At 37.5% G+C, this 13,587-nt stretch overlaps 1 protein-coding gene across 1 annotated transcript in view; it reads left to right on the top strand.

The window, feature by feature from the left end:
* The window catches only part of LRP1B (LDL receptor related protein 1B), a 527,248-nt gene that overhangs the window by 272,947 nt on the left and 240,714 nt on the right, over nt 1-13,587 (top strand). Inside the window, exons 12-14 of the mRNA XM_065638136.1 lie at nt 2,842-3,022; nt 5,931-6,150; nt 8,146-8,335. Coding sequence (XP_065494208.1) covers nt 2,842-3,022; nt 5,931-6,150; nt 8,146-8,335 — 591 coding nt within the window. The remainder of the gene's footprint in view (nt 1-2,841; nt 3,023-5,930; nt 6,151-8,145; nt 8,336-13,587) is intronic.

Genomic DNA, 13,587 nt, shown 5'->3' with positions numbered 1-13,587 from the left:
TGGGTGAAACTGTTGTATTTTATCTTAGTGTTATTGTTGATGACATACAATATGTTATCTATGGGTTATATAATAGCAGAAAGTTTTCTGTACTGGGCTACATAGGTTATATAGAGTGTGACTTGGTAAAAAAGCTTTGCATTGTGGTCCATTATGAATATTTTTACTAATTTCTCGTAGGGAATCATAGAATAGTTTGGGTTAGAACAAACCTTTAAAGGTCATCTAGTCCACCCCCTCTGCAATGAGTCTTTTAGAGGGATAGTTGGTAAAGGTGTTTAGGCTCTAAAAATATTATTGGTGAAGAGTTTGTCCCAAGGAAAATATGTTTTCAGATGCTGCAAAATAAAATTTGTAGGTATCCTGATGTTACAAATGTTAGTAAGACCTTTCCATTAGTACTTAGTGATTGTGTTATGGGGAGGTATGTTGGTGGAGAAATCAGAAGGAAGGTTTAGATGGTGGCAACACAGCACGACTACATAATGCTGTTGTAGTAAAAATGGTAACAACCTGAAATGTCCCAAACCAGTTCTTCAGGAGTTCATGTGAAGTTGTTGTCTGGAAAGCTGACAGTTCAATTACATGTAGGTGGCATTACCAGTGTGAATGTGAACATAAAAAGCAATTTACATTCCTTTTTTTCAAGTCTTGATGATTCCTATCACTGGCATTGTGCTGTAGAGTTGTATCTCCAATTATGACAAATAAGTAATACAATACATAATGTCAAGAAGCATCATAGTAAGGAGAGGGTTTCTTTAGCGTTTTTTTGGTTGGTTTTGGTTTTTTGTTGTTGGTTCGTTGTTTTTTACCTTTTCAGCCATACCAACCTCATTTTTATCACAGCAAAGGGGAGACATCGGTTTGGTGCTGTGAATTCTCAGGCTCAGTGGAAGCACTGGAGTCACAGCTATTACGCTGTTACCCCGTTGTCTTTTTTAATCCAGGTGATAAACAAGGTAATACTAAAATTCGTGTTTCCACCCCACGTTTGACCTCAGAACGGATACTAAAGCAAGCAAAGGCAGAAGGAGGCAGCAGCCGGTAACCTGCCCCTCAGCCCTGTCAGGCGCTGCCGCCGGGTGCCATGTTTTGGCACCAACCGGTCAGCGTCATGGCTGCCTCTGAGGAAATGGCCGAAGGGCTGGCGCACGTGTCAGGGGCTTTTGTGGGCCCTGTGGAGCTGCCTGGGAATAGAGTGGAGAAGTGGCCAAAACAGGCTCTCCAGGAGGGGCTGGGGCCACCGAGCTGAGCTGGGGGGTCAACCCAGAAGGCTCAGCCATGGTAATGGGTTGGGCCACGAAGATGCTGAAGGGAGTGGAGCATCTCCCTTATGAGGAAAGGCTGAGGAGCTGGGGCTCTTGAGCTTGGAGAAGAGGAGGCTGAGGGGTGACCTCATTAATGTTTATAAATATGTAAAGGGTGGGTGTCAGGAGGATGGAGCCAGCCTCTTCTTGGTGACAACCAACAGTAAGACAAGGGGTAATGGGTTCAACTGAAACACAAGAGGTTCCACTTAAATTTGAGAAGAAACTTCTTCTCAGTGAGGGTGACAGAGCCTGGAACAGGCTGCCCAGGGAGGTTGTGGAGTCTTCTTCTCTGGAGATAATCAAAACCCGCCTGGACACCTTCCTGTGTAACCTCACCTACGTGTTCCTGCTCTGGCAGGGGGATTGGACTGGATGAGCTTTTGAGGTCCCTTCCAATCCCTGACATTCTGTGATTCTGTAATGGCTGCCTCAGAGGGGCCTTGGGGCAGTTTGGGCATGTCCCACTTGCAAACTCTGCCCTGCCTCAGGATGGCTCCTGTGTTGTCTGGTGGAGGGGTCCATGGAGCAGCAGCTCCGTCCTGCCCAGCGAAATGTGCTGTGGAGGGACGGAGGAAACAGGGGTGGCAAGTGCCAGGTGCTTGGGCTCCTGGAGAAGGAGCAGAAAAGGTGGTGGTCACTGATGTTGTAGGTCAGGCTCCATCACTCCCCTCAGTATTGATGAGGCTCTGGTATCACCTGAGAAATAGCGGGATCATCCTGTAGATGGGGAGTGACCACACCAGGAGGAACATGTTGGAGGGTTGGTGTGAGATCAGCTCTGTTATTAAAGTCGGGTAGTGCCTCAACCTTCACAACACTACAAGGGACAGGGAAGAATGACTGGAAATCCTCCATATCCCACCCCACCCACTTGGACTTTGAGATCTGTCTGAAAGAAAAGGGAAGGGGTATCATGAAGAGAGATGGAAAACCTTTTAGATACCTTATGCTGTCAGTTAAGAAATTGAGATCACATGGGAGAGGGTAGTTACTGCTACAGGGTGTGGGGTAAGTTTGAGGGGAAAACTTGTTGCTTGGAGAATTGTTTCACTACTTCTCAAATTGGGAAACCTCCACACTGTATGGAATGAACATTATCGATGCATTTTGGTTCTGGATGGAGCCCATTTTGGTTATTTTTTAATAAGAATGAGACTTATGATTTGGGTAAAAGATAATTTAGACTACTAGAGCTGATTCTGGAAGCTTTCCTTGACTTGAGTGATATTGCTATTTAGGATTAAAGTTAAGTAGGGTTTTGTTAAATGGTGATTTGCCCAGGGCCAGCTATGGTTAACATACGATGGCTTATGGTTTAATACACAAGTTTTATAACCCGTCTTTGTCTTCTGTAGGGTGTTTTCAGCAAAGACTATTTCCTTAAACCTGAATTATATGTCTTTCAGAATTAATTTAATTTAGCTCTTATATATGGGCCATATATTTTCTATTGATTATACTAATGGATAGTGTTAAAACATGAACGTATAATATTAATCTCTTATTATCATTTTCTCTCTCTCAACAGATCTTGATAATGTAGAAGGCATAGCAGTGGACTGGATTGGAAATAATCTGTATTGGACAAACGATGGCCACAGGAAAACCATTGCTGTAGCCAGACTGGAAAAAGCTGCTCAGAGTAGAAAAACTTTGTTGGAGGGAGACATGTCCCACCCTAGAGGAATTGTTGTTGATCCTGTCAATGGGTATGAAGTAGAGTATTTTATGTTGTTTGACAATTGTCTTTTATAGTATAAATATGGGATTGAATTTTTCTTAGGATGGGCTTTGTAGAGTCATATACTCATCTCTAATTCTATAGTAGTCTATAATATCTGTAATTCCTGTCCAGTATTCTTGCCTGAAGCCTTCAGAAGAATATGTATGCCCAGACACTGTTGAACCTCTGTCCAGTTAATCTGAATATGATTCACCTTTTTCTCAAACAAATTGAGTGTATCAGACCTGTATGTATTTTTAGTACTAAGTGAACTTTATAATACTCTCCTTTATTTCTCTCTTTATAAGTCTCAATTTCTGTAGGTAATTATAACCACAGCCTTGTACACATTGGTTTACAAAACTAAATGAGACAGATACTTTTATTACTTAGTAGCATAATTAATTGTGGTAGGCTGCATACTAAAAAGAACATCACATTAGTGTGCTATAGATGTCGTTTATGTAAAAATGCACTGTTGCATTTATTCAGGGAATTGTTGCTAGAGAATGATGTAGGCAGGTAATTCTAGTGTGGCTGGATTGATGGCTGTTTTCCTCATACTAGAATGTGTTTACTCTATCAGGTTTTCATTTCTGAGCTTGTCCTTTGAGGAATGGCAGTGACTATGGAAAGGCTACAATTAATTAAGGTCAGATAGTAAGGATGTAAAATCAGACCACAAACCATAACCATACCTACAATTGCTTTGTTAAATTTTCCGGCTCAGTAAATGCATGACACAGGAAATAGTGTATGAAGATGTATTGTCTTAAAAGGGCTATTATATAAAACACTTTTCTAATAAAATAGCGTGCCCTTCATGATTACACTTCTCCTGGAAGCTTTTCCCAAGGGATAGCATTTATTATGGCATTTTATGTTCATTTATACATAAACATATTGTATAATTACGTTTAGAAAATATTAGTCTTTATTTAACCAATACAGGAGCATTAACTGCATTTTGAGATACAATTAAAGCACATTAATGTGAATGTCTGTTACTGCAAGCATGTTTTCGCTTATGACACGATCACTAGAGTAAGTTGAGAGAAAAAGTTAATGGAGAAAAGCTCAGTAATTGCTATTGAACAGTCATGTAAATATTTGTAACGTATATTTTGTCTTCCAGTAAAATAAATACCATACTGACCTGCATCTCTGCCTGAGCTTTAGGGCATTAGTAGGTTTTATAATTCTGTGATTAAACCTAGTCTTGTTTGAGTCAAATATGCAATGAAGTTTATAAGCCTCATCTGTCAAAAATTAGTTGATTTTCTTAGCATGTATTTACAAAAATATTAAAGAACCCTAAACAACCTTCTGGCAAGTGACTTGAAAGTGATAGAAAAGAAACAAAAAAGGTACATTTGGATATCTGTAAACCTGTGTAACGATGGTGCATTTTTTTCTTTATCTTTTCCAATTTCTTATATTAAAAAACCTAATCAATTGAATTATGCTTATACTTAAAAGTGGTTTTGATAAAATTTTTGACCAGTAGATTTGGCATCGTTTACACGGATTTGATAACAAAACTGTTTTTCACTTCAGCGACAATTCAGAGTTTAAATTCCAGGACTTTATTCTTCAAAGTACAGACAGGTTAAATGGGTTTGGATGGCACAAGTTATTCTAGAAACATAAATCTGGTGAAAGCAAAGGTGAGGCACATAAATAGAAATTAAATCATGACAGCTTTAACTAGTAGGGTCCATTTAAGATCCATGTAATGTTTTTCCTCTCTATTTAATACTTAATAATTGAAATTCTATATTTGACTTTAAAAGTAAACATCTACTATCTAGTAAATGTTGTCAGCATATTGATGTCACTGTGCGTCATGTGATCTGAAATATGGTTTAGACGCTTCATAAATTACATACAGGCTTCTGTGTGTTTCTTCCCATGAATGTGTTTTTCCTTTGAGGAAATTTAAAAAAAAAAAAAAGGAGAGAGAGAGAAAAGTGATGGCATAAGTGCTACCCTCTGCTTTTGTATAAGTTCAAGTTGTGTAGTTTAAATTGTTGAAATCAGAGTTGTCACCAGCAAATTCTGTAACATAATATGATAATTAGATTTATTAAATGAGGAAAAAAACCTGCATAGATTGTGTTCTGTAGTATCCAATAGAGAACAGTGCAGAGAACTCATCTAAGCTGATACTTTTAGATGACATTACAATGCTTGCTTAATTTTTCTAAAGTAGCATAGGTACTTATTTTTTCAGCGTTGTTTTGATTACATTGCTACACTATAAACCATAAAACTAAGCTAAAATTGCCTACCAGCTATATTTCAAATAATTTTTATAGCCATCTATCTTTCTGAACATTTTTGTGAGGTGCAGAATGGTCGTAATAGTTTTTTGAGTAATTTAGCTGCTTTCATGGAGGGTGTGAAGTTCACAGAATGTCAAGGTTGTCCTGTAGCTGTTAAACTAGAGTGAAATTAATTCATGTATTGCAGCTTTTTGGATAGTATTAAGCGTAATGAAGAGATTTGCATCATGAAGGCAAAGTAGACATGGTCAAAACAAAGAAAAAAAAAGTAGAAGTTTGAACTTTGTGATGAAATTACTGGTTTAAAAAGTTAATCATAATTCTGCTGTGATTAAATATAGTCTTAATTCTTTCACTTCTCATGTCAGCCCATTTGGTATTCATGTAATTCATTACAATATAAGCAAAACACCCTAAAACTGTCATTTCAGCAGCATCCAGTACTCAGGGAACGTAAATACAGTTGTAGAAATAGCAGCAGAAAGAAACGGGCAAAAGTCAAAATCACTCTGGCTTGTGGATATACCGTTTTGAACTGCTACTAGAAGTCTACAGTATAATTCACGTGATAAAAATGTTATCTGAATGTTCATTTTTCTAATTTTGTAGCTGGATGTATTGGACAGACTGGGAAGAAGATGAGATAGATGACAGTGTGGGAAGAATTGAGAAGGCCTGGATGGATGGCTACAGTCGACAGATTTTTGTCACTTCAAAGATGCTCTGGCCAAATGGTTTAACTCTGGACTATCATGCCAATGTATTATATTGGTGTGACGCCTATTATGATCATATTGAAAGGATATTTTTGAATGGAACTGACAGAAGGGTAAGAGAAAAATACTGCTGTTTTGCCACAGGCATGCTCTTTCTCTGGATTTTAATGTGTTATGTTAAAAACACTTTTCAAGCTTTTTAAAAGTCTGCATAACCCTGCCGCATGTCCAGTGTAATCCCTGTTGAAACAAGCGATTTTGGCAGCTTCCTGTGGGAGACTATAATACAGCTTAAAATTTTTATCTTTAGCAAGTGACACAAAAGTTGATTTTTAATTTTTTTAAAATCCATTTTTCTCATGTGACTATGAGTTATGTTTTGCCTGAGCCGCGAAACTACAAAGAGCTTTTCAGTAGGAAAAAAAAATCTGGTTCTTCCAGAGAGAGGCTTTTATTTAACTTCACTGGATAAGCAACTGTTGATGAACCTCAGTGCCTCATTTAAGCATTCGTGTTAACATGCAGAGGGGGAGCGCTCAACAAGTGCTAAGATGGAGCGAGATTGTTTTAGTTGTTACTAATGGCTATACTAGCTAGATACACAGTCCTCCCTGGAACTCATCCCTGTGCAAGCTCATATTGCTTTAATATTGCTTTTAAAAGCCTTTATATTGAGGGATCTGTTGTTAAGCCTGTACTAATGCTGCAGCGTTGCAGTTTGTCGTACTGGTTAGGTCAGGCTTTACATTTAGTGCTTCTACTTTTGCTCCATACCCATTATGGCCCTATAATGGAGGGAGGAGGGAGCCGAGTGCACTGGCAGAAAGACATTTTTTAATTAGAGATCCTTGTCTACTAACAATGCTAGACATCTTGTGAATTCCTGGACAGAACATATCTAGGAAAGTTAAATGCCATGGATTACTAGTGGGAACTGCTGGTTTTGCCTCCCATTAGAACTGGTGAATAAGAAGAAGCACCCGTCTTCACAGGTTTTATTTCAAAGTGTGTCACAGAATGGTTCTGGCTTTTTTGAAAAGTGTTTCTCTTTAATCCTGTAATTAAATAAAATGCATAACTATTTGAATAAAATGAATGTAGCCAAAAATAACTAGAAGGCACTTTTGATGTTGAGTTATTTGTTGTAAATTATAGGATATTTTGGTCAAAACGTAACTGGGTCAATAGTGTCATTAATTCCGCGTCAGTATAGCAAAGATTTTGGAGGGTGGGCAAATGCTACAAGAATTCCACCAGTAACCAGTGGATAAATGACTGATGGATGAGTTTCGCTCAGAAGCAGTTAATTGTCATGAGGAGTTTTGACTAAAAGAATTCCAAGCCCAAACAGAAAATGTTAAGGGCAAAAGGGGTTGATGTTTGTCACCTCAAAGTAGTTGTATTCTAGCGGGCTTTATCTCCCTGCTCTCTTGGGTTTGTGTCTCTAAACAGAGATAAAATAGGGCATCTGATGGACTGCTTCTTTCTTTTAAGGCAAGATGGAAATAGAGTGTTGGGTGTAATTTGTAGTTTTAAGTTTGAGTCAATAAACCAGAAGTACAAGGTGCATGGAAGAAAGTTTGTCTTATTTGGGGAACAAACTGTGGCATGTTTTCTGTTTGTTTTTTAGAGTTATCAGAACCTAAAGTAGAGAGGAAGCTCACAGAAATAAATAAGTAATCTCTGCACACACTTCACGCTTCAACAAAAATAAGCAACTCATGCACACTTATTCTTTGCTTTAAAAGAAGCAGATATTTGATATACTCGACAGATACTCAAAGTTATGTAAACAACTACGCTTCCTCGGTAGGGAAGAAGGTAGATATTTACTGAACAAAATGGTTGCATGGTTACCTGCATTCCTCTGCGTTATCTGACAGGGGACACTTAAAATGAATTTATGTGAAGTTTTGAAGTTAGATATTGATCCTGGTGTGTAGAACGGCTTTATGTTCTTTGTTTGATTTTATTGCATTGTTATGTTTGGGCACAGTACTTACTTCTGTTTTCCCATTTCTTGTCTTATTTTCTCTGCAGTGTTTGCTAAGAAAAATTAGGAATTATTTTAACCTTGCTAATGCTCATCTACCACTAATTAATTGCAGGTGGTATATAATGGAAAAGATCTGAATCATCCTTTTGGACTGTCACATCACGGAAATTATATTTACTGGACAGATTATATGAATGGTTCGATTTTCCAGTTGGATCTGGTTACAAGAAATGTGACACTGTTAAGAAGTGAGAGACCACCTTTGTTTGGGCTCCAGATTTATGATCCACGTAAACAGCAAGGTATTTATAACATACTATTTCTCCAAAGATCTGTTATAAAAGGATGTTTACAATCTCCTGGTATTTTCGAGGTGACTAGGTGAACAAAAATAGAAAAAAGAATATGACTCGTGGCATGAGAAGGATACTTTCCGAAGTTTCAAACCATCGATGTTGAGATTGGTCCTCTCATAGTTACTAAAAAGTGAATCACGGTATTATAACTGTCTGAATTTCTTCTGTGTATTCACACTACCTTTATTGACATTTTTCTTGTGTGTCAAACAGACACTGTGTAAGTATAAAATATAATAAATAATGTATACACATTGGCTCATAGACATAAATAGAACAGGTAATATATACACGTTGGCTCATAGACATGGATGGAGTTTAGAAAATGCAATTGCTACTATACAGGTAAGCTTACAAATGTGTTTTACTGAAGAAAACTTTGGAATCCATTTACTGCTTACAGCATTCAGATGAGTTGTTGAATACTTACTCTCTTTAATGAAAACATAGTTCTGGTTAATGTCTGCTACTAAACATAAAGCTGAACATCAGGAATTAGTATAAATAAAATACTGCTCAAAAGATGACTGTATTAAATATGAATGTCTATAGATCTTGCTAATATCTATAGATCATCATTTTTGACAGGTAGAAGTAGAATGTTTACTGTTTAACACTTCCTATACAAAACCAGAGACACTAAGGTGTTGGCAGTCCTGCTACATTTGATTCTGTACCTAAACCAAAAAGTAAGAAAATGTAAATTTCACCATTTATCTGAATGCTACTTAGTACAGATACAACATTAAAATGTGCTTGTTGAAACAGTGATTTTTTTTTTTTCTTTTTTTTTCTTTTTTCAAAGTTTACGGGGCCTATTATGAGTACTTTGTGCATAAAGCCCAATTTTATTTTCACAGTATCATCACCTTGAGATCTGGAAGTGGGTACAGTGTCTTGTCCTTAGCACTTAGAAGATTTGTCTGTGTCTCTGTCATTTGTAGTCAATGAATGGCTTAGAGAACAACTGATAAAACTAGTACAGAGAAGATAAAATATTAGAAAAAATATTTGGCACTCAAAGATACAGAGAAATATTTAGCCTCTATATTTGTTATAGTCATATATTTATATGCCAAATGTGTAGATATACATTTCTCTGTGTGTATACAAAAAATGATACATGTATATATGAAAATAAAGTATCGTGAATATTTTCCCTGTATATACTGGCTTAATATTTTGCATAGGTTTATTTCAGAGGTTTTATATACCATATATACTAAATATTTTTTATTGCTTTTCTTCTGTGTAGTCTTACCATTTTTTTTTTCCATGCAGCAAAAAAACAACTGGTGATTTACAAAGGGAAGAAGCAGTTTAGTTTTCCAAATGGTGCTGAAGTATAAAATGGGAAGGGCATATGCATATAGGCAAGATACTAGGCATGTAGTATCTGCATGTGTAGAGCTGTTTCATTTTAAAATATATTTGAAGAGTTAGGTATGTACTTAATATTCTTTGGAGAAGACAAAGACTTGTCTATCAAAAAGTTGATTTTCCAATTTGTTTTTGCTTGGGAAAACCACTTTTTACAATGTCTCACTCAACCATCAGAGACTCTACTGAAAAGCTTAGTGCTTTTCTTTACACCAGGTTAATATGAAGTCTTCCCTTTCCTGCTGAATAAAATTTTATATGTCCAGCCTGGCTTTCTTAGGGAAAGCCTTTGAGATTAATACCTGATTATGGAGTGCTGAGGTCCAGACAGCCAACTTCTAATTGCTTTCATGAGTATGTAGGCAATGCTGAAAGTTTCTGCTTTCTCATGTTTTAACATCTACATTTTCAATACCTGAACCAAACTGTAATATGTCAAGGTCATTGTAACAGCTCGTCTCTTATCGCAGATGATTTTCAGGTACTCTCTCATACTTCCCAAATCATGTAGAAACAGTGTGTTTGGAGTTAGTTGTTGTGGTTTGGGGTTTTTTTTAGGGCAAAAATCTGTCCCCAAATCTACCCTCAAGTTGGTCCAATTTCAGAATACTTTGAGCTGGGTCTGCTAAGAGAGAGATGTAGTGATCACTTTAAACACTTAGTACTTCTGCTGCTTTATTTGGTACTCAGAAAGGGAAATTTAAAATTGAATGCAAGTGCTATTAGGTTCCAAATAAATTAACAACAGAGGCAGAAGACTAAAATATTACATTTTAGACATTTTTAGCTGCATGAACTTAAATCTCGAGAAAGATAGTTTGGCTCATCGGTTCATTCTGTTTGAAATTGCAGTTGGAATTTCATAAGCTAGCTGTATCCTTTAGCATCTTTACTTTTTATCATGCTCAATGAGGCTGATCTTGCATTGTCCCCAAAAGAGCATAAGCATTTATTTTAAAGAAAGTGAAGCTACCGTTTTGTTTTGGTTTTTGATGTGTTTCTTCTAAAAGAACAAGATCAAGACTGAATCACGTGGTACAGAGAAAACCAGAGTAGTTCATTTTGCGATATGAGTTATATTCTATAGATTATGCACACGTACCTGGAAACATTCAGCTCTGATATTTTGAGGTTCCTGTTTTGATGCTGCTGTTATTGTCAGTGTCTACACAAGCAGAAACCATGTCAATTCATGTTGGCATAATTGAGTTAGGAGTGGCATTTTTTAGGAGATCTTTTACAGGATACTTGGCCGTGCCAATCCTGCTTTGTTTAGTACTGTGGGTAGCGACATTAAGCTTCTTTGGATATCTCCCTAATAAGAGGTGTTTTTCACTGTCTTTGTATCCCACGGGACGTGATCTTTTTTGTGGAAGTATTTTTTTTTCTTACTTTCAGAGGTTAGAATTCATCTTTCTTAGGTTAGTCTTTGAGTCTCTATGTACCAGGAATACCTTAAAAAATGGGGAGGTGATGGGAAACATGGTAACAATAGGAGTTGGATCCTTAGTTGGCATATGAACCTGCTGATGCCTGCAGGTGTTTCCACTGCTATGTAAGGGAAGATTGCTATTCCTGTGGAAGTAATTCTTGTGTAAGTCTGTTTACAGCAGTTAAAAATCACCTCGTTTGAAATCAGTTGATATTTTAACTCCTCAGATTATTCTAGAGTAATTATTGAGGGGGCAAATTATTGAAACTAATTATTGAAAGTACACTTATTGAGATTAAAGTTATATCCAGAACCTCAGTGCCTAAGGCAGCTGCTTGTCATGCCAAGGAATCTGCTCTGCATCGTTCCCCCCACCCAGCCTGGCCTGCATTCTTGGATTTTAGTACATGGGGGGAGCTCAGTGTGCTGGCACCGAGGAGAACAGAGGCTGGAGCAGTGTGGAAATACCGTGACCAGGCTCTGTGTATGAGGCAGGTACAGAATTAGATGGTACTGTGCACTTAACTGCTGTCAAATAAGAGATAAATATTCCATTCCATCCAAAATGCTAGTTGCTGAGCTAGCAGTTGTGGCAAAATTTGTCCTGTGGATGAACTTTGCTCATTATATTATCAAAACGCACCTCCATCCCGAAAGTTACCCGCCTCCATGCTCCCTTGAGCATACTCTCTGAATTCTTTTAAGTCTATACTTTTAAAACTGAAGCGAGAGAATTTTACACCAATCAATAACTACGGTATGGTATGACTAGAGTCACTCAAGCTGCATCTAAACATAGAAAATAGCATAGAATACCCTAAGAATAGAGGAACGTTAGGGAAGACACCATCACTGAGAAGTCGAGGAGACAGCATTGCAGATTTCTGGGATCAGTGAATGGGCTCAGCCTGTCTTCTCCCCCAAAAGGATGCTTTTGGATAAGATTTGCACACTTGGTTGTACCAATTGGTCCCCCAGGAAACATAGACTTCAAGCTTGTGTTTGTAATCACATTAGTAGCGCTGTGTAGTCATCTTAGAATATATATATTTGGTACCAAAGTGTCAAGTAAAATGTATTTTTGCAACTAAAGTGTATTTTCGCAGACAGTGTATTTTATCAACGGCGAGCTAAAGAACTTGTACCTGTTGTTTTAGTAAACCTCATTATTTGTGAATCTAGTCACGAGAATTTCTCATTGGATGCACTCAGATGTATATTATACTATTTGTGACTCTGTGCAAGTGCGTAAATTCAGTTACCACGACCCGACCCTACACTATTAGCGAGGCCGTCGTGTGAGTTCAACGTAATGCCGGACTGGCTGTTGAGCATGATTGGACTTATGGGTCCTGACTTGAGGTCATTTGGGTGTCATTGGGCATCACTCAGAAGCCAAGCTCAGCCACTCCCGGCCCCCAGTAATATACTGAGGACAAGCTGGAGTACATGGGGGTTTAGTTTCTGCCAAATTAACCCTTTTAATGCAGTGATTGTAAAGAAGAGCTGCTCGAGCCCCAGGCTGCTACTCTTCATATGTGTAGTATGATGCTAAAAGGAGGCTTATACAGCTTTAGCAGGACTTGTGGTCAGGTTTCTGGGAATTTACAAACATAAATGAATACACATGAAAACGTGTGTGCACTGATGGCTAAGCAGCAATAAATGCTTTAGAGTATATTTTAAATTAGAAGATTAAACCAATGTATGTGGTTGCCTTGTTTTGGTGGTGGTGTTTTTGTTTTGTTTTGTTTTCATGAGAATGATGGCAGATGCAGGTACGTCGTTACTTTAGCTCTGCCCTAATTTTTTGTGCAAATTAAAATGGAATCAGCCTAATTTAATCTTTTGCAAGTGTCAGGGCAGCAGCTGTTTTAAAAATTGGCAAAATATGAAAAATGTGATAGTATCTTTGCAAGTAGTTTTAAAATAATGGCAATATTTTAAGAGCACCCATATAAAATACCTGTTTTGAACAGCAGTCGAGGAAATTTAATTTCATAAATGCTTGGTAGCTAAATGAGTTCCACAGCTTACTCAATAAAAAGACTTAACTTGTTTGTCGTACTGCCTTCCAGGAGACATTTTAGCCTTGGAGTCTCTTCAGCAAGACTGATGGGACTGAAGGTTTCATTGCACCTTCAGGTTGAAGGCTCCCTTAAAGCTTGCTTTATAAACCTTTTTATCTGGGATCTTGTTGCTTTAATTCTTGGTACTTGTATTTTCCTCATTGTCATCCTCGCACTTACTTAGCAAGTAACCTATTGTGCTGTCGCTTGTCATCCCAATTATGAGGTTAAGTAGGAACTTTTCATCTTCAAGATGGACCAGTTGACTTTGATCTAGTGTTTTAATTTTGATTTTATTTATTTTAAGCTTGCACTGG

The sequence above is a fragment of the Caloenas nicobarica genome, chromosome 6 (genome assembly GCF_036013445.1).
Source record: "Caloenas nicobarica isolate bCalNic1 chromosome 6, bCalNic1.hap1, whole genome shotgun sequence".
Taxonomy (NCBI): domain Eukaryota; kingdom Metazoa; phylum Chordata; class Aves; order Columbiformes; family Columbidae; genus Caloenas; species Caloenas nicobarica.
Note: the sequence above shows the minus strand (reverse complement) of the source record. Positions and strands in the feature narration are given on the sequence as shown.